Genomic DNA, 24,078 nt, shown 5'->3' on the forward strand with positions numbered 1-24,078 from the left:
GTGTGTGTGTGGTTAAAGAAACAGTCAAATCAAACTTCTGTTTTGTGTTTTCCAAAAAAAAGGAAGTATAGTAAATCTGAATGGAGAACTTTATCTGAAAAAAGTGTAAGTGAAAACGGTTGAATGTATCGATTGCATCATATACTAATGATGCAATCGTACCACACCATTGCAGAATGAAAAAAAAAAAAACACTCAACTTAAAACTGCTGTGGTGCTCCTTTTATTTACTTTAAACTGGTCTAACATGGCAAGATCGGCATGGCTGGTTCTTGTGCTTTGCATGATTTTAAACAGTGTGATTAATAAAAAAGACACAGAAGAATGCAACAGATTATCAGATCAACTTGGGACCTCTCCATCCCATGGCTTTTTGGGGGATATTTGGACATTGGGGATTAGGGTTAACCTACTATAGGTTTGAACTGGGAATTAAAAGTGCAACTCGCTGGACTATGCTGAAAAATTGCGATGATTTCCAGGTGGTATTGTGTGCTGTATAAAAAATCTGACTGTATTTTCTGCATTCATAATTCACTCAGTTTTGCCAAGATGCTCATAACCACTGGCTGAAATGGAGCACCAAACCATGACAGAGCCTCCACCATGTTTCGCAATTGTCTGCAGACACTGATTTACCTCTGTACTGACCTCCTCTGAAAACTGATGACAATTTAAACCAAAACCTTCAAATTTCATCACTCCATAAAACCTGTTACAACTTATCTTCAGTCCAGTTCTTATGTAAATTGCTATGCCTCACCCTTTCGTCCCTGTTTTCCTTTCTTAAAAATGGCTTCTTGATAGCCATACTTCTATTGAGACCATTTCTGATGAGGCTTCAGGGAACAGCAGATGGATCAACTGAAGTTCCAGATGCATCTCTCAGAGCAATTTAAAGACACAACACTGGTTCTTCCCTTAAGTTAAGAGCCTTTTTATGCTTGAATGATTCACAGGTCCCTGTTAGGTGGCTTAACAAATAATAATTATTCATCTAAAAGTGGTCAGATACAAGGACTGGACTGACAATGAGTGTAAAAGCGGTCAAACTTTGGAAGACCTTCGGAAAGCCTGGTGAGCTTTTTGCTATACCACATATGTGAGTCTACTGGTTCTCTCTAAATATTCTGTTTTCACGGCTCTTTTTTTGAAAGATGAACGCTTAATTAGAGATTGATTCATTTTAGAGGGTTGTAAAGAGCAATGAAGCAATACCGAGGTAAGAGGCACACCTCCGGCTTCTCTAACCCAGCCTTTTTTTGTTGGGTTTTTTGTGTGTGTGTGTGTGTGTGTGTGTGTGTGTGTGTGTGTGTGTGTGTGTGTGTGTGTGTGTGTGGTTTTTTTACTGTGTCGTGCACTTGTGTGGAAAACTACTCGTGCAGCTGCATGAAATCACACTGCAGTTCTCATGGCATGATTGCTCAGGATGGAAAAACTCCAAACACTCACCGGCTTAAAACAACGTGACTTTGGCTGTACTGTAAACAGCTAATTACTCTTGTGTCCTATCACTGATAAAGCCGCGGCTCATGGAGTGTTTGCTGGAGTATTACACCAGGCCGCTGTCCCCACAGCGCCAACAGGCATCACCCTGCTTTTGTGCTAACACGATGACGTTTGCAAATGTGCGTCAGTGTGCAGTTCAACGCAGGGGAGGCTGTTTTTTGTACTTTTAGGAAAGCACTGTTTCATTAAAAGTGCATGTGTTTAGCTATGTCTGTACCAAGTCAGCAGAAAGTGTGCACAGACCAACTGTATCCACTGTAGAGACTGCACCAGTACACACAGGCGAATCCACACGCTCTGAGTCAGCAGAAACAGGAGCTTGGTGACACCGCTAATGAACCCAACTGTTATTCTTCAATTTAACTCTGAAGCCAGCCAAGGAACTCCTCTCAGGACTGCTACAATTACATGTCAGCCTTCTCCTCCTTAAAGCTGTCTTTCTCCTTATCTGTCATTCACTCTGCTTCTCTGCTTTCTGCTTTATCATGCCTCAGTTCTTTGCACTGTAAAGTCTCATTGTTTGAGGGATCTTTTTTTCCCCCTTCTCTCTCTCATACCATTAAAGGCACGATAAGGTATGAACTGAAGCCGGCACATAGCTGCCAGGTTATGTCATTACATACTTATCAGCTCATTCCATTTCCTAGGTGTCTATCAATCTGTCATTGAGATGGAGGTAGACAAAACTGCTCTTCCTGCAATGGCCAGGAGAGGGCACAGGAAATCAGAGAGAATACATGGAAATCACACAAAGCAAGTCTTAGATTAGGAAGACCTTAAAAATAAAAAGAGAAATATGACATTTTTTTCTTCCAGTTCAATAGAAATAAGAGGGGGAAAACATACTGTGAGCTCTGGTTAACTGTAGGGCACTTTACATTTAAACAAATCCTCTTTTGAGGTACTGAGGTGCTTCATCTATGTTTGCATCATTCATTTCTTCAGTATTTCACTCAACCACGTGTATTTATTAGGATATTCTAAAATACCACGCAGGCTGCTTTAATATATCCATTTTTGCTTGTAAAATCTATTTTCTGCTAATAAGTCATTGTTGTTAACTATTTGAAGGTGTGGCTTTTATTTAATTAAATAACTGCCATGCTGTCTTCATTATTCTTACTCAGATTGAGCCTTTTTGTGTTTACTGTGGGGTTTTTTTGTTTTTGTTTTTTTTAATTGTCCTTAGCATCATTGTGAACGTCACAAGGGCGTCACCATCGGGCTGCTTCACCGGCTCAATAACTATATTCTCATCTTGTCTCCCCTTTCCTCCTCCCCCTCCTGCTCCATCCGCGGAACAGGAGTGTTGGGGGGCAGGTGGCGAGAAACTGCACAGAAAATACGTCCATCGAAGAATATTTTGTCCAGGAAGTCACGACGCAAATACTTCTTTTCTTTTCCGCCGAGCTCAGGGATGCAGACCGCACCTGATATATGCGTCGCAGCGGATCACAAGCGGAAAACGTTGACCGGAGCACGCACGCACAAGGCTTACGTGTCCAGCCACACACGCTCTCCTACGTCGACAAGTTGGGTGCCCTCTCATGTCTAGTCACAAGGCTGGAAAATACTTACCCCGGTACCGCATTAGAGCCCCAGTCCAAAATTAAAACCTCACAAGATTATTGCGCCGGTGTGCGTTCACAGGTATTTCCCTCGCAGTAAACGATTCGGAAGGTGCCCCAAAAATGAGTTCATTTGTTGCGTAGATCTGCGCTGTAACGACCCCGTGATACGACTGTCGTATCCAAAGAGTTTTCTTTCTTCTTATTCGCATGTAAAAGAAATACAAATTTGAAAAAAAGTACAAATAGACAGGTGTTGTGGCAAAAAAAAAAACGTGATGTCTGGTATTTGCCTTAAAAATGATTTTTAAAAATCGACTAAAGATAAAATATTTTTAAAAAAAAAAACGATTAGCGGTGTTTAAGCTGCTGTAAATGACTTGTTGCATATAAGCTATCAACCATATCTCTAAACTGATATCGAGTCATTCTGAGCCAGAGAGAGCATACCTGGCACACAGTAGGAGCTTCATTCAGGGTTTTTTGTTTTGTTTTGTTTTTGTTTGTTTGTTTGTTTGTTTGTTTGTTTTTCCAAAGTGACTTTTACATATTCTTTTTTTTTTTTTTTTTTTTTTTACATGGAAGGCGTTTAACCGACTTTAAAATATATTTTTCAAGGGAGCTGTGGCCAAGAGGGGAAAGGAAGTTTCATGAAATATCACATAACAGTTCTACAACGATATTTTAAGGGATGGATTGGTCATAATGTAGAACAGAGGACAGATACAACAACGCAGATATAATGATATAAAACTCATCATGTGTCTATTTTATATATAACCCCTTTGTAAATCTCGCCTATTTGCCTATATGCAATATTACACATGTATAAGATCACTTTTTTTCTTTTTTGGTGGGGGCATTCTGGGCTCCTATTAGCGCAGAGCTCTATAGGACACACCTACCACATCATTCACTTCCTTCGTACCGCGATCTCGCCACACTATACGACAGACAGAAGAGGACGCACTAAGACAAGAGCCGAGTGATGATACCGGGTTAAAGATAAATCAGCCAGAGCTAAAGAGACAAAAGTTGCTCGCCACGATTAAACTGACACCGCGGTTTTCTTTTCCACTGAACATCATCCTCGTCCACGGCTTCAAGTTTCAAATGGACAGACACTTGGAGACGCCTGGCTCAACAAGCATGGGATTATTTCTGTAATGTGGATTGCTACTCCCTTGCAAGAAAATAAAGATCTGCTGCGGAACAATGTGAGACGTTGTGCATCTTGGATTCTCGTGTTTCTGGATATCTTGAAAATAATTGGCAACAGTTGAGACAAAAAGAAGAAGTAGTTAACACGCGAAGGATTGTATCCTTGGGACCAGCATGGATTTGCTTTTACAACCTCCTGCCCTTTCAGAGAAGTTTTAGCCGGTCCTCTTGTATATTGTCGTACTTGTGAACTTCATGCTTGAGAACAAAAAGCCACATTTGGCCTGCTGATTTTATTTTTTTCTAAACAAAGATCGTCTGCCCCCTTGGATTGGATTTCAAACACCATGAACTTTATTGACAGTTTGACACTATTATTTTTGACGCTGTCAGCTGTCAAGGTGAGTGTCCCCGGACAGCAAACTGACCCATAGAGAACAAATTTAAAAGAAAAAAAAAGATCACATCTATTGAGCCATGTAGGGACTGCTCATTAATGTGTAGCTTGTCCTTGTCTTTCCTCTAGCTAGGTCACCGCTCGTGTTTAAACAAGCTCAAATGTTTTGTGGCTTTTTTTTTCTGAGGAGATTTAAACAGCCATTACGCAAAAGTGGCGTTGTATAAACATAACCCACACACACTCGGCGGGTGTTGCGAGCCTTTTTTATCCTGTAAATCTAACCTAAGTGTTTATTTCTTTTATTAAAACGCAGAAAAATCATCTTAAGTTTGGCGTTGGCTGATTGCAGGCCTGCTCTAAAAAACCACCTTGGAGATATTATTACGCTTTAAAGGCGCAGTGGCTCCATTCTGATTTAGGACTTGTGAGCAGGTTCACTACCGGCATTCTGGCTTTTTCTGCAACAAGAAGCGGCTCCAGTTCTCAAACTGGAATTCAACCCTTGATTCCAGTAGTGACCGAACGTTAATTATCCCCCTGAAACCGAGATTAATCAGCCGATCTAGCGGCGGAATTGTAATGGCGCTTTAGTGCCCACTGTAAATCGTTTTTATATAATCATTAATCAACTGCTGGTATGGCTTTGAGCAAAGGTTTCAAGGTGAAAAAAAATACAACCTAAGTAGGAGGCTGCGCGTTTTCCTGTAACATGATTGGACTTTCTTGTAACACCACTTTCAAAAGAGCCCATTGCTTCCTTTTGGTTTCCGGCGGCAACACAGCTCCTCTCGCGAGCATCTCAGCCCCGGCATAATAAAAGCACGAGCAGGCTGGAGTCCGGTGAAGTGTTCATTGAACTAACTGGATCACTTAATGACAGTTAGGCCTCTCAATCAACACTGGACTGCACGCGGATGAAGGCTAAAATGCTCGTCTATAAGCCGGCATGTATCATCACTCGGTTTAAGAGCCGGTGCTGGCAGCTTGACACCCATACATTAATGTATAGTGCGCTTTTTTGGGGGGCTGGGGTCTCTCGGCCCACAAGGTTGGACCCTCTCACGCCACCAGAAGGGGGTGGGGCCTGCTAACAAACCGACCTTCTTCATTTTTTTTCCTCTCCTTTCTTTCTTTTCTTTTCCCCCTCCTCCTCCTCTTTCCTCCTCCTTTCTCCTTTCATTAAGAAACAGAAAAGAGTTTCTTATCGCCAAATGCCGGCTCACTCAGCACAGGCCGTATCTCATGCAACATTGGTGAGATATTGCGTGAGTTGCGCGTGCTCCTATGTGGAGAAAAAAAATGGGAGAGGGAAGGGTTGTGCGCGCGCGCGTGTGAAGACGAGACGGCATTGTGCGTAACGAACGAATGGAAAGTTGCCAAAAAAAAAATCCTTTGTGGCCCAACTGGTGTGGTGACAGCTACCCCCCTGTGAGGGGAAAGTAGCAGGCTGAAATTCTTGCCGGCTTTAATGGCAGCGGTTATTAATCCGTGCTGCCTGGAAGCAGTGGAGCCGCACAACAATAAAGGTCTAGTAACTGAAACTAAACAGCCAATCCTGAAGTTTATGAAGTTTGGTCACGTTAATGTGGCTGAACTTAGGTCAGATGGTTTGACACGCTGTGCCTCCGATCAAACATTTGCCCATATACGGCCTCCCTCACCACATATACATATAAGTTATAATTAGACTAGGAGCAGGCTGATTAAGGAATTGTATCTTCGGGTGTTTTATTTTGAAAAACTGCTACCCCTCGAATGAACAGCTGATGTTCTATAGAACCTTATTGTTATTAGTGTTAAAAGCTTATGAATATTTAAACCCTTAAAATGTCATTGCAGTCTATACCGTGTGTAGGTTGGCCTGTGATAAGAGGCATGTTTGTGTGGTTTTCATGTTTCAACAGCCATGTCATAATGTAAATATGTCTTTTGCACAACTGTGGATAAGTAAGGGGCATGGAGAGGGTTATGCTAAGTTCTTGCACAATCTACTGTAACTAACGGCGTGCTTTTTTTATTTCTTTTTTCTTGCAGAGTGCCCACATACCGAGGGAAACAGAAAGAGGTCCACATAACGGTAGGTGTCCTACAGGGCACCGTGGGAATACAGTCTGTGCTGGGCTCCCTGGTTGGCTAAAAGCCAATAAAACAAAGGGCTGGTTTGAATTTCACCTTGACATTAAAGGCAAATTATTGCCTCCTAGTGGACAACATGTCATTTGACCCAATGGAGAGTCATCTGGGACCATGACTCTCCTTTTTTTTTTTTTTTTTTAAAGCTAAAAAAAAATGAGCTGTTTCATCTCTAAATCTTACCGTTGGACGTGTTCGTCTTGAACAGCATTCCTCCTCGTTTGAGGTTAAGCTGGTGAAATGTTATAGAGACCAGAGTCTTTTATAGAAAGGAATGTCACCCTCTTGGCCTTAAGTTTAGTTTTGCACAATCCCAGCATTGCCCAACATAAATTGGACAATCAGAAGCTGAACTTCGTGATGTTGCTCAGGCCCAGCATGTTTGGTTTGGCTTCCCAGAGGGTTCTCAGACTGGGGTTGTTTTAGGTCCAGCAATGCTCTGAGTGATGTTCTGGAGGTATTGCCGGTCTGTGTGCTAACATCTTTCTCAAGAGCAGAACTCCTGCAAAGACTCAGTGACGGGAGGTTGGTGTGTGGGGGGGAAATAGACTGAAGGTGAAAAGCACACAACAGGCTATTAGTTTACAGCTTTAGGCAATGTGGATACAAAAAATTGGGTGACATTCAAGACCAGAGAATATTCAGTGCAGGTGATGACGTCAGACAGCAGTGACTCCGAGTCAGGGTGCATCTACCCTAGGGCAGCGGTCTCCAACCTTTTTTGCGCCACGGACCGGTTTATGCCCGACAATATTTTCACGGACCGGCCTTTAAGGTGTCGCGGATAAATACAACAAAATAAAACTAGTACCGGTACCGAAAAAAAGAAGATTTATTCATAACACACGTGAAAAGACCCAGGAAAACCGAGTAAACGATAAAAACGATAACAAAATAACGCTGAAAACTGATAAAAACCTTGAAAACCATACATTTCACACCTGAGCCTCAACTCTCGCGGCCCGGTACCAAACGACTCACGGACCGGTACCGGTCCGAGGCCCGGGGGTTGGGGACCGCTGCCCTAGGGGATACTTCTATAGTTACCATGGATATTTGGAAAGATGCTGAGATAATAACCTAAAAGTTTGACCTGTAGATGGCAATAGCGGTAAAGACTACCAATGAGACTGAAGGATATCGCTGACTGACATATGAAGGGGTGGTAAATACATTTGAGGGTCACACATATGTGGATAGGGTTTGTTAACGTAAAGTAACAGATAAACTGTTAATACTGTGATTTAGAGGTGAGATGGGCAAATGAACAGCTGAAAAAGTAAGCCAATATGGGTAAAAAAGTTGAGACTGTTCTCTAAACGATGAATGGTAAGCTAAAAGTAATTGCACAGATTAATTGGTAAGCTGAGAGTAGTCCGGATCTAATTAGCTCAAATAAACAAGAGCTGGTGTTGATGAAGGGGTTCTTGAGTCTATCTGAGAGGCCTTTGGTGAAGCTGGAGGGTTGGTAATGTCACTCCTGAAGTGAAAAGTGAAAGGGGTTGGAAACACAACATAGAGGAGTACTTGTTAATTTCAGTGAGGAATTACATAAGTGTGTAAAAGTAGGTCAGTCCAGTCTGTATTTGATGGTAGACACCGAGCGCTACTCGATGGAATAATACAACATAAAACGTGTGTGTGCATGTTTATGTGTATGGTGTTTGTTGTGAGCCTGCCAATTTTTTTTTATTCACATCCCCATTTAGGTGTGTGTGTTCAGGAGTGACTCACTTATACTATGCCTCCTCTGCCATTTTCTAACTGTGTGCACTGTTACTCTGTCTCCCAGTGATCCCTCTGATGGAGGTGTACAACAAGAGTTTGTGTCAACCTCGGGAGCTTTTGGTGGAAATTCTGCAGGAGTATCCAGATGAGGTGGAGCACATCTTCATCCCGTCATGCGTCGTTTTAACACGCTGTGCCGGCTGCTGCAACGACGAGATGCTGCAGTGCACGCCGACATCCACTTATAACGTTACAATGGAGGTCAGCAACGTTATTTGGAGCAGTAATACTTGTGTTTTTATATTGTTTTTTCTTCTTTGGCTGTTATGCCAAAGAAGGATATGCCTGTATCCTAAATGTGGACGCTTATTCAGTTTATTTTTGCCCAAACGTCAAGCTAAGAAGGAGCACTTGCTTTACAAGTATCTGTCCGACCAGCCCAGGGCCCTCATGGTACTTAGCATAAAAAAGCCCCTTCAGCCTGTCCAAGTGCACATAGCTCAAAGGCTGCTTAGGTGTGACCTTTGAGCACTGAACCCTATTGTAGCATGCAAAAGAGGTGCCCTATTTTGATTTTAATCTTTGCTCCTATGAGAGAGACTGTGCAAAACTGAGGACCACCGACAGGTGACAAACCAAAGAGGAGATTGGTGTCCCTGTTTTTAGATGGGTGGGTGCCCAAAACACTTAAAGAAGAAGCCATTTTTAACATCTTAAAACCCAACACATATCCTCTAAACATGAATAGTAGCTAGCTGAAATTAGCATGTCCCAGCTCTTGGTTGTCTGTGAAGAATAGGGTGGAAAAAACAGTTTTTCTAGAAACTTGTCCAATTCTCAAAGTTGGCAGACATAACAGATTGAGATATCTTGAATTCATGTGGGATTTTTCCTGTCATCTGGTGTTAATATCAAAACATCTGACTAATGTAAACATTCTCCTTCAGATCTTTGTCTTTGACCTCTTTCTGTGCATTTGGATCCATTCAGATCTGCCTTTTCTATTATATTACTACCCTGACTTTAACTTGAGGAACAATGAAGGACACTGGATATTTAGAAATACGACACACCAACGTGTATTTCTTATTTTTCTCTTTCTTTTACAGATTAAAAGAATTAATCCCAGGAGGCAAAAAAATGATATTTTCATGAGTTTTACAGAACACAGCGCATGCGAGTGTAGGTAAGAAACCCTGAACACACACACACACACACATACTCACATCCACACAAAGCACAGCCAAACATCACTGCAGGCAAATCAACGTGCCTTTGTGGAGCAGAGTGGAAGTTGGCCAAGCACGCCATGTGAAGTTATTGTTTGAAGTTTTCATCTGACACATTCACCAGATGTGTATCACCTAAATCCATATCTTATCTTTGCTTCTTTCACTTCGCTGATTCTAAAAAGACCCGAGCAGGTTTGAACACATCACAGCAGACATTCACAATGCTGCTAACATTCATCTTGGTTCCATCGAGTACAATGCCCTCTAAAGCATTGTTTGCAATTGCGACATATGGAGGTCGCTCTTCGGTCCATAGTTTAGATATAGGTCTGTGAGATAAGTGTTATAAAGTGGCATTTTGCATTTTACTGGGGCAATATGGTGCTGCACAAACAGCACTGTATTATTGTTCGAACGATGTGCACTGCAGATTCTGTCCATCTCAGACCCTTCCCTGTGCAAATTACCCCAGCTTCTGCCATCTATGCAAAGGCTCTGCATCAGTGGAAACTAGGTATATATGGCTTCTATTCAGAGGCTTTTATTCAGTGTAATATTTAGATGTGGCCTTGTCTTAGGTTTGATGGTTCACAAGTTGTCTCTGGACCCTCTCACAGACTGCCCAGAGATAAGGTTAACTGTGACTGAAATTACCACGGATCCAGTCAGTTTGCTGTTTTGCTTTGACTGGCAGAAATAGGTGAAACAAGTAACATTATCAACATCAAATGATGTCCCTCTTGTGGCCTAGCATCAACAAACACTATATAATCACTTTTTCTTGTCACCTTTTTTGCTGTTTCTTGTTGGACATGTGTAGTTTTCCATACTCGTGACATTATGATGGCAGATTTGAGCTCTGTGTCATGAATTAGTAAACCTTGACAGAGCGTCAAGGTTTACTAATCCGCCCACGTTTCAGGAAACCCTGACAATAAAGCAAACATTGCAAGTATGAGTATTGGCCAAAGGCCGAGTTGAATAGCTCTTTTTTTTTTTTTTTTAACTTTATCTCATGTTGAAGCCACTTGTCCATCAAACTTCCGAATTTGGGCAAAATATCCACAGGGAATTAGTTCTGCATGTCTGCAGCAGTGACGTCCTAGTTCACCATTTAGTTGAAGCTATAAACCTTTAAGACACCTTTATAAAAATTTAGATGGTGCTATAAATCCATTTAGTTCTATTTTAAAATTATGACTTAACTATTACAGGAACTGCTTTATAGCCATTAAGTCGCTGGGAAACTGCTATATTTATATATATATATATATATATATATATATATATATATATATATATATACACACACACACATAATATTGTACATTAAAGGGTTGGTTGATAGCTTTTGGTTTTGTTAAGTTTACAACCCTTCTGGGAATCATCTGCGCCTAGATCTCTTTTTACATCAGTGGGTCATTGTTTATGACTGCACATCAAAACCTACACTGTCACTGAACAATCGCTGATGGTGCTGACGCTACATTTTAGCAAATGCTCACCACTTGGACTGACTGCATTTGATGTGATTGACCAGTAAAATTCAGACATATGTAAATGAGAAAGCTTTGCCAGCATATTCATAACCTACAGGTACAGACATACCTACTCTAAAAACCTGATCAGCATGCCCCTGGTTTGGAGAGGCAGACCCCTCTGGAAAAAAGCTGCTCAGTCCTATACTTTGTGTTTTTGTGACTGGTGCTTAAAACACTTTAGCTATATGGCAGTATGAACTCTAGCTATAACCCAGTGTAAGTATTTAAAGGGTCTATCCTCCAGTATAGGGTTGGCTTTAGTACAGTTTTGCTCTTGTAACTACTCAACTTTTAAATTAAAACTAGACGTTTAGCTTGTAATTGGGTAGTTTTACTGTGTTGCTACTTGAAGTAAAGAATTTGTATCCTAATGTACAGTATATGTAAACACATACTGTCATGCGTTATCCATCCTGTGCAGACTTGCTGTACTACTATGTAAAGCAGAAACTTGGCAAGTGGTCTATTACATTGCAGGAAACATTGTTTCCTAAGACTTTGGAATAACTATTGCCTCCAGATATGCCAGCAACTCCACACTGTTATTGGCTGGGAAGTGAAGCGAACCTGTCAAAATGTGTTTGTAGTTGTGTGTATGTGTTTTGTGTGGATCCATCAATGAATATAATCCAAGAACTGCAAAATTTCCCAATAAATTGATTTCACTTGCCAGTTGCAGATGCCAGATACTTGAAAATAAACTAGATTTATCATAGGTTCTGGTAAAGGACGGTGACGCAATGTGATGTGAAAAGATTCATGTGATTCCACCCATGATGATAATAAGCCCCCAGGCCCTGATGATCTTGATAAGTATCTGTTTACCGGGATACAGTTGCATGCTGTGATCTAATGTCATGTTGTTTTGTTTCTGCCTTTCAGGTTAAAGAATGAAGTGACAGAAAAGAAAGAAAAGTGAGTACAGCGCTCTTTCTGCATGGAGATTGTGATTTGGGTGGAAAACAATAGGGACTTGAGATTTGATCTTTTTCCGGTTTTGCCTTGCCAACAAACAATCATTTGTCTGCAACTCTCAGCCTTCCCAAATTATACTATCGTCCCTTTTGAACATAAATGATATGCCTGTTATTTTCCCACTCCCACTTCCTCCTTTTTTCTTTCTTTAATATAAAAAAAGAAACACAAAAACGCAGATAGAGAAGCCAAAAACAATAACATGTCATCAAAACCTCAGTGAACAAGCAACATGAGATCGTCCTATAGTGAGCACAAATTAACATGCTGCTGTCAGATAATAAACATTGGGAATACCAGCTAATCCCGCTCAGGTCAATGAGTGACACTTGATGAATTCATTGCACTTGCAAACCTGTCCTTTACACCTTTCCCACCTTTTCTATCTCATCTGCATTCCTCTCCCTCGTCTTTGCTGTGTAGATGCCACTTGACTTCTGCAACTCTGGTTTCTGACTCCTCTGATATAGATAACAGTGTTTTTGAAGATCTGTTAAACTTTTGTGTTTATAGTCCTATCTTAAGAGGGCCTCCCTTTGAATACTACAGAAGTCAGTGTGCTAAGGGTCATTAAACTCTTTAATCCTCTTTCTGTGAGTAGCCGTTGATATTTTTCCATTGTGGGGTTGTTGTTTTGGTTTTATGTCAGGTCGTCTGTCATATAGATAAGGGGTAGCTGCGTGATCTTCTTGAACTTTGCTTTAACTGTTTTTGCAAGTGTGGCTTTGGTGGGGTGTTACTTTAGGGTAACAGTTCATGTTCTTGTTTCTGATATTTTGATTCATGTTGGCTAACCTCTCTAAGGCAAGAGTCTCAGAGTCTGTTAGGATGACTCATTATGTTGAGGTTGTGAGATTAGTTAATTATCAACGTCTCTGTGGAAATTGTGTGGATTTTACATTTGAAACACGTCTGCTTCATTCTGTTACACAGACCTAGATGCTGTATTTATCAATCAGTCCTAAATGGGGCTTAGTTAGCCCCATTTATGACTTCTGCAGTCTGTGATCCAGATACATCCCTGAATCAAAATGTTATTTTTAGCCATGCTCACAGTGTGGCTCTAGTGATAGCAATGACAGATTCTTTTCAGTTTGCCAGTCCATCTGCAGTTTTCCCTGAACTAAAAATTCTCTACAATTATTAGCGCATTTTGTACAAGAAAACAGTGATCGTTTCAATATTAATCATGACTTTGGTTATCCCCCAACTTGTTCTCTATTACATTCATGTTTAGGTGGGAAAAAAACAACTAGTGGGTGGACAGTCTTGAATGTTGCACACATCCATTGAGTGGTGATGGTCTGCAGAAAATAATTTGATCCCTTCCAATCATTCATAAAGCGCCATCAATATCACCCGCTTTGGATTATGAATACGTATTTGTAAAACTAACAACATACCACCACCAGCCGTGGCTGGGCATAGTGCTAATTGGCAAATGTTATCATGCTAATACACTAAACCAAGACTAAATAGCCTTTTACCTAGCTACACATCAACATGTTAGCATTGTCATTGTGAGCAAGTTACCATGCTGATGTTGCATTTAGCTCAAAGCACTGCTGTGCTGCAGTTAAACCTAAATGTGCTGCTAGCATGGCTGCAGCCTTCCTTCCCAGTCATTTTCATAAAATGAAATTTGGTCTGCCCATCAATAAGGTAGCTAGGTGTCAAGTGCAGAGTGGACACACGTGGAAAGAGACGTGTAAAATAAGGAAAGATTCAGTCAAATGAGAATCCAATTCTAATAATAGTCTAAAAATCTAAAATTCTTTGACAGACTGCACTACCAACAGCAGCAAAACCTTCAAGAAAAACATCTGTCATACTAAAAAGAGGGCAACTTTATTTTTAAGGTCACCCACTGAACATAAGTTAAAAAAAGCACCTATGTGACTGAATAATGGAGTAACATCAGGTTATGTGCTTTGATATGACCTGAGGTCACAGGACTATACAGCTCTGTGAAAAATGAAGTTTTCGTGGGACTTTATACGGTCCTGTGAAAAACTAAGTACACCCTTTTTGCTTCCACAATGATTAAAAGAGTAAATAGCAGCCAAGCGCTGATAATGAAATGTACTTGGTTAACTGATAATCATTTAATCGAGTACATTTGCTGATTATCAATTAATTGATAATCGATTAATTAATATCTCTTTAAAAGTAAAGTTTTGGCAGTTTTCTGGTCTGGAACATTCAGCTGTGTGTTAACACAATGCCACAATCTTCCCAGGAGTGGACGTCCGAGTCAGCTCAACCCAAGGTCTGACCCTGCAATGCTCAGAGAAACTACAGACTCTACAGGCCTCAGTTAGCATGTTAAATGTATGGCTTGTTTGGAAGGCTGCCAGGAAAAAGCATCTTCACTCTAAAAAGACAATGGCAGCACGGCTTAGGTCTGCAAAGTTGCATCTGAACAAACCACAAGACTTCTGGAACGATGTCCTTTGGACAGATGAGACCAAAGTGGAGACGTTTGGCCATAATGCACAGCACCACATTTGGGGAAAACAAGCACAACATATCGGCAAAAACATCTTATATCGACTATCAGCCACAGTGGTAGAGGGATGATAATTTGGGTTTGTTTTCTAGCCAAAGGACCTGGGCACCTTGCAGTCATTGAGTCGGCCATGAACACCTCTATATACCAAAGTATTCTAGAGACCGTGTGAGGCCATCTGTCCGACAACCAAAGCTTGGTCCTAACTGGGTCATACAACAAGGACAAATCTCCAACAGAATGGCTTTAAAAGGAAAGGTGCTGCAATGGCCTAGTCAGACCTCAACCTGATCGAAATCCTGTGGAGGGGCATTGGAGCTGTGCATAAATGAATTCCCGCAAACATGGATGAACTGGAGAATCGCTGTGAAGAAAAGTGGACCAAAATTTCTCCAGAACGATGTGAGAGACTGAAAGTCTTACAGAAAATAACTGCTTTAAGATATTGCTGCTAAAAATTGTTCGACAAGCTCTTGTATCATGGGGTGCACTTAGTTTTTACCAGGACTACATAGAGTCCTGTTAAAACTTTCTTTTTCACATCACTGTGAGTCTGACACTGCAGTTGTATCACGTCTTCTGTGCATGATACAATTGCAACGCTTCTATTTATTTCTTATTCCTCCTAATATTTATAATATTTTATATTTTTTCTTACTTAGAAAGTAGAATTAATGTACTGTATATATGCTAGCCATAAATATCAATAGATACTTGTAATCATGATTTTTGCTGTTACGTCTAACTAACAAAAGTTTCCAGCATAGTTAAATATACCTTATGCAGCGGAATTATATCTGACTCAGCTCGTTATAAATAATGCATATGAAATCCAGCCTATACACCAGGTGCATGCTTTGTAAGCACACACTGGCCCGTTCTCATTGTGCTTCAGTTTGTAACAAGTTGAGTCAGTGATAAAGAGTTGGCCCAGATAGACTGAAAGATGCAGTTTTGGTAAAGTTAAATTTTTTTGTCTTTAGATCATCTGGGAAATTTCCACCCACCGCAACCTTCAAAGTACAATATGCTTTCACTCTCTGCAGAGTCATTGTACTTATTATTTAAACATGTATACATATCTTTTGAGCCCAGTTTTGGGCAGTGAAGAAATTTAGTCTCGGAATATGCGATATTAATCATATTCACACAGTGAGCTGCTTTACTCTGGCTGTTTCTTGAGAAAGAGGATATAAGTTGTTGTCTTGCTTTCTAAAATCGTTATTTGTAGGTCATTTAACTCATGATGGAGTTACTTTCTCACTACGCTCATTCTTTTCACATCATATCTCATCATATTAATTGGGTCCAGAGAGCCTTGTGTGAAGTTAGAATCCCATATAAGCCAATCAGTAACAAAAATTAAAACTCTTAGCTAATAAAATGATATACATAATTTTTTAAAAACCAAAAACATTGCGATCAATTGATGTTGGCTTAAGCAATTATCATTCAGAGATTTAAGCACGTCACTCTCATCAGTCTCTCAGGCATCTCTCTGCCTTGTTCTCCTGTCTCTCTTGCAGAAAATCCCGGACAGGCAGGAATAAAGGCCAAAAGAGAAAACGAAAGAAAAACCCTGAAAAAACAATTCATGATGCGTATGTCAGCTCTGCCTTCTCCACCTACCTGCACCTGAGTGTTGCGCTTCTTATAATTAAGCTAATCTGGGAGGAGTTATTTTGCCCCTTTTAATTTGTACCATTTAATTTGCTTATCGGCCCTATCGATTAGCATGTTGCTTCCGTGTGGTGTCCTAACTTTGTCTCGTCAGCCATGTCCTAAATATTCAGAATCTTAGACTGTATATAAAAGACATACACAGTTTTTAGGTTTCAGGAACTTCCACTGTGGAAGTTTTTCAAACCTGTATTCTTTCTGCTGGCCAGCAGGGGAATTTTTAGCTATCCAGCTTCTTAGTCAGATCCGTTCCTCGCTCGTTTGAACACACCGCGATGGCAAAAAAAGAAGTCTTTGCTAACGAATGGGTAATTCATATTGGCTGTGTCCACCTTTTATCTACAGTCTATGTTCAGGATATTAGACTATGCCCTGTTTGCCGATGTGTTTTGCGAAGGTAGCTTCAGTTAAACTTTGAGTGATAACTAGGGGGTACTTCAGACCACATACCAACTTGCAAGGAATAAACATTAACCTCAAAATCTCCAACTAATCTCCTCGTAATATAACCGAGGCAATGGTTGACTGATGTTCGAGACGAGATACAGCATTGTATCATAAAACCGACAAAACCTGGGGTTCAAATTGGCTGTGACTTCTTGTCAGATAGCTCTTTTTATTATTGATAATGTCCACGTTTAAAGGAGTTCGAATAAACAGATCTTAGATCAGCTGCTAGCTGTAACATGAACCTCCTGTCTACTGAAACTGATCTCAGATCCACCAGCATGGCTTTGCCAACTGGCTCATACTGTTCTGGTATCTGTGCTGGGATCACCAGTGTTGTAATCATAGTCCCGTCTTCAGTGTTGAGTCTGTGCTGCTTTGCTGTGTCTCGTACCTGTCTCCTTTCCCCACTTTGTTCTTTTCATCTTTACAAACAGTTTTTTGTTTGGTTTTTTTGCTGTCCTGTGCTGGTACTTTTCATGTTATGTGAAGATATGAGTGATGCTATCTATTGCTTTTTTTTCAGCAAATTGTTTAGCAAGGACTGTTTTTTTTTTTTTTTTTAATTTCTTTGTTTGCCTGCTTTTGTGTCTGAAACCATAAAAAACTAATATTTTATTCAAAAGTAATATAACGAGATCATGTTTCTTCAGTGTTCATACTGTGAAGAGATTCCTGTCTGTATTTTCACTTGTAATTTGTATATTAAGATGTCAATGAAGTATCTGGGGCTTCACACCTGCTGAGAATTGTAATTCAGATGACTTTCAGCCTTTGTTTTGATTTCATGTCTCTCTGTGGGAAACCTAGTCCTCAGCTTTCCTTCAATAAAATGAAATCTTTCCTAACAGTGCATCAAACAGACCCTCGAGTCTTCTTTATCACGAGTTTAGAGTGAGAGTGAGAAGTGCGCTGTCACTGACCCGCACTTTAAAGCCATATGTTGCTTTGTGATGCATGAACTGGTCTCGAGCTTCGCTAACTGCATGTCTAACACATATCGTTCATTCAGGAGAGGTCGAATCAGCTAGGCAAGGATGGGGGTGGGGGGCAGGTTTATTTCTACTGCTTGACTTTCTGCCTGCTCTGAGGGATCCTGTGAGCAATACTATACAACTGTCACATGCAGCACAACTTGGCAGTGGCTCGGAGAAGCAAACTGGAGCATATGAAAGGGTTGACCCAAGGGCGACCTTTCTTATGGGTGATAACGGTGCACTGTGATAATCTGCCTCTCCTTCTTCCTCCCCATCTCTTTGTCTTGTCTGTCCAGTGTTTGTGAGCCGTGTTGTGATCAGTGCTCAGAGAGGAGAAAGCGTTTGTTTGTACAGGACCCTGCAACCTGCCGGTGCTCCTGCAAACACACAGACGAATACTGTAAAGAACGCCAGCTAGAGCTCAACGAGAGGACCTGCAAGTAAGTAACATCGTCAAAGTGGTTCACCCATTTGTTGGACTAAACGGAAAACCTGTGTGGAATTTATAGTAATGCAACCAACTTAAGATCCAAATATAGTTCGGTCAGATGACATCGGTAGCGAACAGGCTCTAGTCACAACATCCCTGTTAGACTCCACTATGGAGGCTTTTGCAGGTTCTCTTCATATTCAGTCACATGACTACTATAGCTTCTAGTACAACTATAAACTACTGTAATCTAACGTACTAGCACTGGAACATGGTTTGCATACAAAATTGTATGCTGTTTCTTGTAGTCTTACAGTCTTTTAAATGCAAAAACAGTACATAAAATCATAGACTGCATTCATAGCAACTGAGATGCCAGTAACCGGTTTGGGTACTACCAATTTGAAGGTTCAAGTGAGGATTTTTGGGTCATTTGAGGAACTGCAGTTTCTGGATAAATATATGTTGAACTGGCAAAGTCTGCAGTCTGCAGAAATTTGTTTCAGTGCCCTTTTCATTGTTTTCAACTATGATTATTTCAAAAAGCTGCATCCCTGCTTGCCCAGGACCAAGCGGCAAAGTGACTTAATTATTAATTCACTAGCTGGGACCACACCCTTATGTAGATGTGACAGCATATGGGGTTTGGGGTAGGCCTACTGGGCCAGACAGATCCCCGTGTAGTACTGAGAGGTGAATGAATCGGAACAGCTTGTAGGGCATAGATGGAGAACCGGAAGGGGAGTTTATGAGATAAGTTATCTCCAAATAAATGCCACCTTGCCTGTATTTGTGTGAGCAAGACAAAAGAATTAAAAATAGGCTGATTTTAATGTTCCCTATAAACATTTATTGCGCTTATGATCATTTCTCTTTCTTCTTGTTTAGATGTGACAAGCCAAGAAGATGAGAGAAGTGGGGGCACCAGATGTACAAGATGAAGGAATATATTAGAGATACTTCACAGCACGCACTTTTTGACCTTTGAACCGTAAGCTCTTCTTTTCTGTGGAAAGCATTCCCCATGGACCGAAACAGAACAAAAAGAAGGACTGAACTGAAATTTCCTCCCACTGTATATCTGTGTGTACATAGACCACATTTAAAGAGAGAAAAAAAAGAATATACAGAATTGTTGCTGCTACTGTAATAACTAAGCCCATGATTCGTCTAAAAGCAAAATAGGAGCTATGTGGTTTTGCATTTCTAACAGGCTTGCAGTGCAGGTGTAGTCTTATCGTCAGATCATTGTGTACAATTACTCCACTGGATACGAGTCTACTGTGGTTGTGTTTCAATCATAACATGCGAAACCTCTCAATCTAATATATATTTAACTGCTAAAACAGCAGGCAAGACTGAAGAGGACGTGGGTGTCTTTTTTTTTTTTTTAAGCGATGGATGGACCTTTCTCAGACGACGTTTTGCCTTTTTTCTCCTCGTGATATCACTTCCTTCCCTCTGAAGACTGTGCAGCACTGACCTGTGCTTACATGGGTCACGTCTGTGATCAGAGGAGACTCTGAAGTGCCATATTCTTTTAAAGGGATACTGGTCATCGATATAGAGTTTGTATGTATTGCTATGTCCTACAAGAAAACCACTGTATGATTGATTCCATTTGAAAACTGTGCCTCACGAAAGAGTACTGCTTTTTAAATTATTTTTGTTTGCATTGTTTCAGGAGTCTGTCAACTGTCGACGTAGTTTTCTTCGATGTTGAACTCAATACAGAATCCAGTGATTATACAGCTTCTCTAAACCTGTACATACTTAATATCCCTTTACGCCATAGTTCATTCTAGATAATTTATGTTATAGAGTATTTTTCAGTATTCAGTCTACCCATATTTAATTTTGTCTATTTATGTATGCAGTGTTATGTACCTGTGGCTGTCCTATCTCCCCATGTGTAAGGTCACTGATGGCTACTCTCGTTTCTACGAAACAAAATAAGCAACAACAAAAACATCATAAATGATTTTAACATTCCCTAAATAGATCATTTGTACTGATAACACCTCCTCCTTTTCAACCCCTCTCATCTAAGGGCGTGGGTACTCTGTAGAATTTCAACTTGTGTGTGTGTGTGTGTGAGAGTTAATGTCTATATGAGTGATTGAATGGGATACATCTGTGTGAAGTAAGTATTTAAGTAAGTAGCGGACGTGTGTTTTGTACACGGCCCAGGATGCAAATATAAAAAACTACTGCTCGCAGCTCAGTATACAATACTACAACACTACCACCGTTTTCAAATCTGGATAACAATCTGCATCTTTCTGCCATCAGTCTTAGAGCCCTAATTATTAGATCCCTTTGTCTCTTCCTCACTATTAACATGTTTTCTTTGTCTGTGTAAACAGTAAAACATATTTATTTTCAAATCATATTGTTTTATAAAAAATAAGAAAAAGGTTGCTGTGTTATGAATGCTGTGTTTTTCGGAAATTTAATTGGGCAGCGGTGTTCTTCTGATTTTGTGCGGCAAAGTGACATTCGCAAATCTAATAATAATGAAAGAAAGCCGAAGAGACGAATAAGAAACTCCTGCACATAAATATATATATTTTTTATGAGAGACCGATATTCAGTTCAATGAATAAAATGCCACCTTAAAGCACCATGCAATATCTTCATTTGTTAAATCTGAGTATAGACGGCTGCAGTGGGGAAGTAATTATTCAATTTACTGCTGAATTTGTAAGTTGGGCTGACTTCCAAAGAAATGAACAGTCTCTAATATTTAATGGTAGAGAGAGTTTCTTGTAGTTGGTCACCAGGTTTGTACATGTCTAAGGAGGGATGTTGGCCCACTCCTCTTTACAGAAACTCTCTAAACTCTAAGCTTCAGCTCCCACCACAACTTTTTCTGGCTGGGCCACTCCACAACCTCAATGTGCTTCTTCTTGGCCACTTTTTTGTTTTGTTTTTTTATTGTTTTGCTGGAAGACCCTTCCAGACCCATCTTCAGTGTTCTAGCTAAAGAAACGAGGTTCTCGTCCAATAATTTATGGTCCATTGGCCCACTCCGGGTCAGGGACGAGACCCTGCCCCAAGTGGAGGAGTTTAAGTATCTCGGGGTCTTGTTCACGAGTGATGGGAGAAGGGAGCGGGAGATCGACAGACGGATTGGTGCCAGTACAGCGTCCGCACCACTGCAGCCGCTGTACCGGTCTGTTGTGGTGAAGAGAGAGCTGAGTGTAAAAGTGAAACTCTCAATTTACCGGTCGATCTACGCCCCTACCCTCACCTATGGTCACGAGCTGTGGGTAGTGACCGAAAGAACGAGATCGTGAATACAAGCAGCGGAAATGGGTTTCTTCCGAAGGGTGGCTGGCCTCCCCCTTAGAGATCAGGTGAGAAGTTCAGCCATTCGGGAGGGGCTCAGTGTAGAGCCGCTGCTCCTCCACATCGAAAGGAGCCAGTTGAGGTGGTTCGGGCATCTGACGAGGATACCTCCTGGGCGAGGTTTTCCGGGCATGTCCCACTGGGAGGAAGCCCAGGACACGCTGGACACGCTGGAGAGAGTATATCTCTCGGCTGGCCTGGGAACGCCTTGGTGTTCCCCCGGATAAGCTGGAGGAGGTGGCTGGGGAGAGGGAGGTCTGGGCTTCTCTGCTTGGGCTTCTGCCCCCGCGACCCGGCCCTGGATAAGCGGAAGAAAATGGATGGATGGCCCCTCAATGCAGTAAAATTGTCTTGTAGCCTTAGCAGAAAAACAGCCCAAAGCATAATGTTTCCACCTCCGTGTTTGACAGCGGGGATGGTGTTCTTTGGGTCGTACTCTGCATTTCTGACACGGCAGGTCGTTGATGCCAAAGAGCTGCATTTATGTTTCACCTGACCACAACACTTTCTCCCAAGCCGTGTCTGAATCTCTGATTCTCTCTGAGACCAAATACTTATCTCGCTCAGTGACATGCAAGTCAGTGTGAGAGTTTTACGTAAGGTGTTTTTCTGGGGTTTTGGTTGATATTCTGTCTCTTTACATTAAAAATGAAACTACCATAAAAATTGCAGACTGTTCATTTGTTTTGAAGTGAGCAAATGTACAAATTCTGCAGGGCATCAAATAATTCATTCCTCCAACTGTCTATCAGAGCGCAGAAGAGAATGACACTTAATTTGTGTTGATTTGTGTGATTAACAGTAAAGGCAAGATAAATGTGCTTTTTTATGCAGGTTATGGTGAGACAAATCTGGGATACATTATACTCACTCTGCAGTAGTTGGTGTGATCATACATACCTTGTTTAAATTTAGCCACTGTCCCACTCAAGATTGTCTGTTGGTGCACCACTGGACCATTTTAAGCTCTGCTGTTATTTTTAAATCACTCCACGGAAGTCTGCTCTGGCTGCTTGCACTCACACACCTGCGGATGTGCGCTGGATTTCCTCCAGCGTGTCAAAACAGTGACCTCGTACTTGAATTTCAATTAGGAGAAAATGACATAGTGAGTTATAGTGAAATGAATAATGTGAGTAGAGCAGGTAGGGACCAAAATCTGCTGACTGCCAGCATACAACAGAAGAGTGGAACGTGCCCACAGTTCAATTTGTTGCACCAAGTATCCCCTTCTCAAAAGCCGACCCCCCCATTTAGCTTTTAGTCATAGTCAGATATTGGGCTGTCATCCCTAACATGAAGGTCAGATGACATCAGGTTTATGTTCACTATCTGCACAAGCTGGAGGTGCATGCAAATGCACACTTGCAAGTTTAAAAAGAGCCACCTAAAAATAGCAGCCACGCTTGAAGCGATCCAGAGGTTCAGCCTGGCTGAACTTAAATCAGATCTGATTTTTACTTTTATTTTACTACTATACAGGCGTAGTCATGGAGCGCATTGATTGCTTCGCATTCATTTCACTACATCAACATTTGGACTGCTGAATAAAGCCGCCAACCCACCGCCAATCACTGTATTGATGGGGGAGATGTGCTGACGCAGTGGGCTTTATGGTTGCTGTATAATGATTGTTGCCATAATCACTTCCAAGTTAGCGTGTAAAATCCTTCCTAATCGTTTTTTATTATACCATGTAGTGCTTTGGCATCTGATAAACCTTTAAACGCATGAATCTATTACGTAAATCAGCCTTCCTGGATCATATTTCATTGATTCGAAGAAACACTGCATCCCTTCTGCTCAGCTCTCTGCAACTGTAAGGCATTAACAAACAAATCCTCAATGACGACAAGGAATACTTCCAAAACAAGGAGTCAATCATTATCTGACTGTGTCTTTATATTGGGGGGGGGGGGGGGTGCAGGTGAGCTTTCAGCTACACAGATATCTACTTGAGTCAACATCACTGGCTGCCACTTGTTAAATTGAACGGAATAAAGATTCTTGTTTACCTGCATCATCGATCTACCTTTTCATTGGCCCCACAGTCCCCACAGCAACTTTTCTTGGAAAGACCTTTTTAGGAACTCAAAAACATTACCTAGAAACAAAGTCCTAGGAACTGATTTCCTTTTTTTTGGCTCATGGTCTACAATTCCCGTTTACCCCTGTAGACCCTTTTTTCCCCCACTCTGCCTTTTAATTTGAACTTTTGGACATGCAGCTTGCATTTTGACACTTTATGCATGTGTTTTACAGCAAACCTGATATCTGCAGCTTCCAAATAAAAGTAGGCTGTCTATTTTTGCTCAGCTTCTCCAAATAACCATTTTGTCTCAATTTTTACCCAAAAGGGGGGACAATGAGCAGGTTTAGCTGTAAGAGCATGTATTAGTCAGTGACCCTTCAGCAGCAGCTGATCTCTAGGACCAAA

At 41.1% G+C, this 24,078-nt stretch overlaps 1 protein-coding gene across 2 annotated transcripts; it reads left to right on the forward strand.

The window, feature by feature from the left end:
• The first annotated feature begins 3,947 nt into the window (after positions 1–3,947).
• On the forward strand, positions 3,948–23,661 carry vegfab (vascular endothelial growth factor Ab). Of its 2 annotated transcripts, XM_084952555.1 has the most exons (8): positions 3,948–4,639; positions 6,673–6,715; positions 8,564–8,760; positions 9,609–9,685; positions 12,155–12,187; positions 16,283–16,357; positions 18,157–18,300; positions 19,179–23,661. In XM_084952555.1, the coding sequence occupies exons 1-8, from the start codon at positions 4,586–4,588 to the stop codon at positions 19,198–19,200; spliced, it is 645 nt and encodes a 214-aa protein (XP_084808681.1). In that variant the 5' UTR covers positions 3,948–4,585; the 3' UTR covers positions 19,201–23,661. The 2 variants fall into 2 exon arrangements, with proteins under 2 accessions (XP_084808681.1, XP_084808682.1); XM_084952556.1 differs by lacking the exon at positions 16,283–16,357 and having other exon boundaries at positions 3,953–4,639.
• The last annotated feature ends 417 nt before the right edge of the window (positions 23,662–24,078 follow it).

The sequence above is a fragment of the Perissodus microlepis genome, chromosome 15, assembly GCF_051167445.1.
Source record: "Perissodus microlepis isolate ML-2025 ecotype Zambia chromosome 15, ASM5116744v1, whole genome shotgun sequence".
Lineage (NCBI taxonomy): Eukaryota > Metazoa > Chordata > Actinopteri > Cichliformes > Cichlidae > Perissodus > Perissodus microlepis.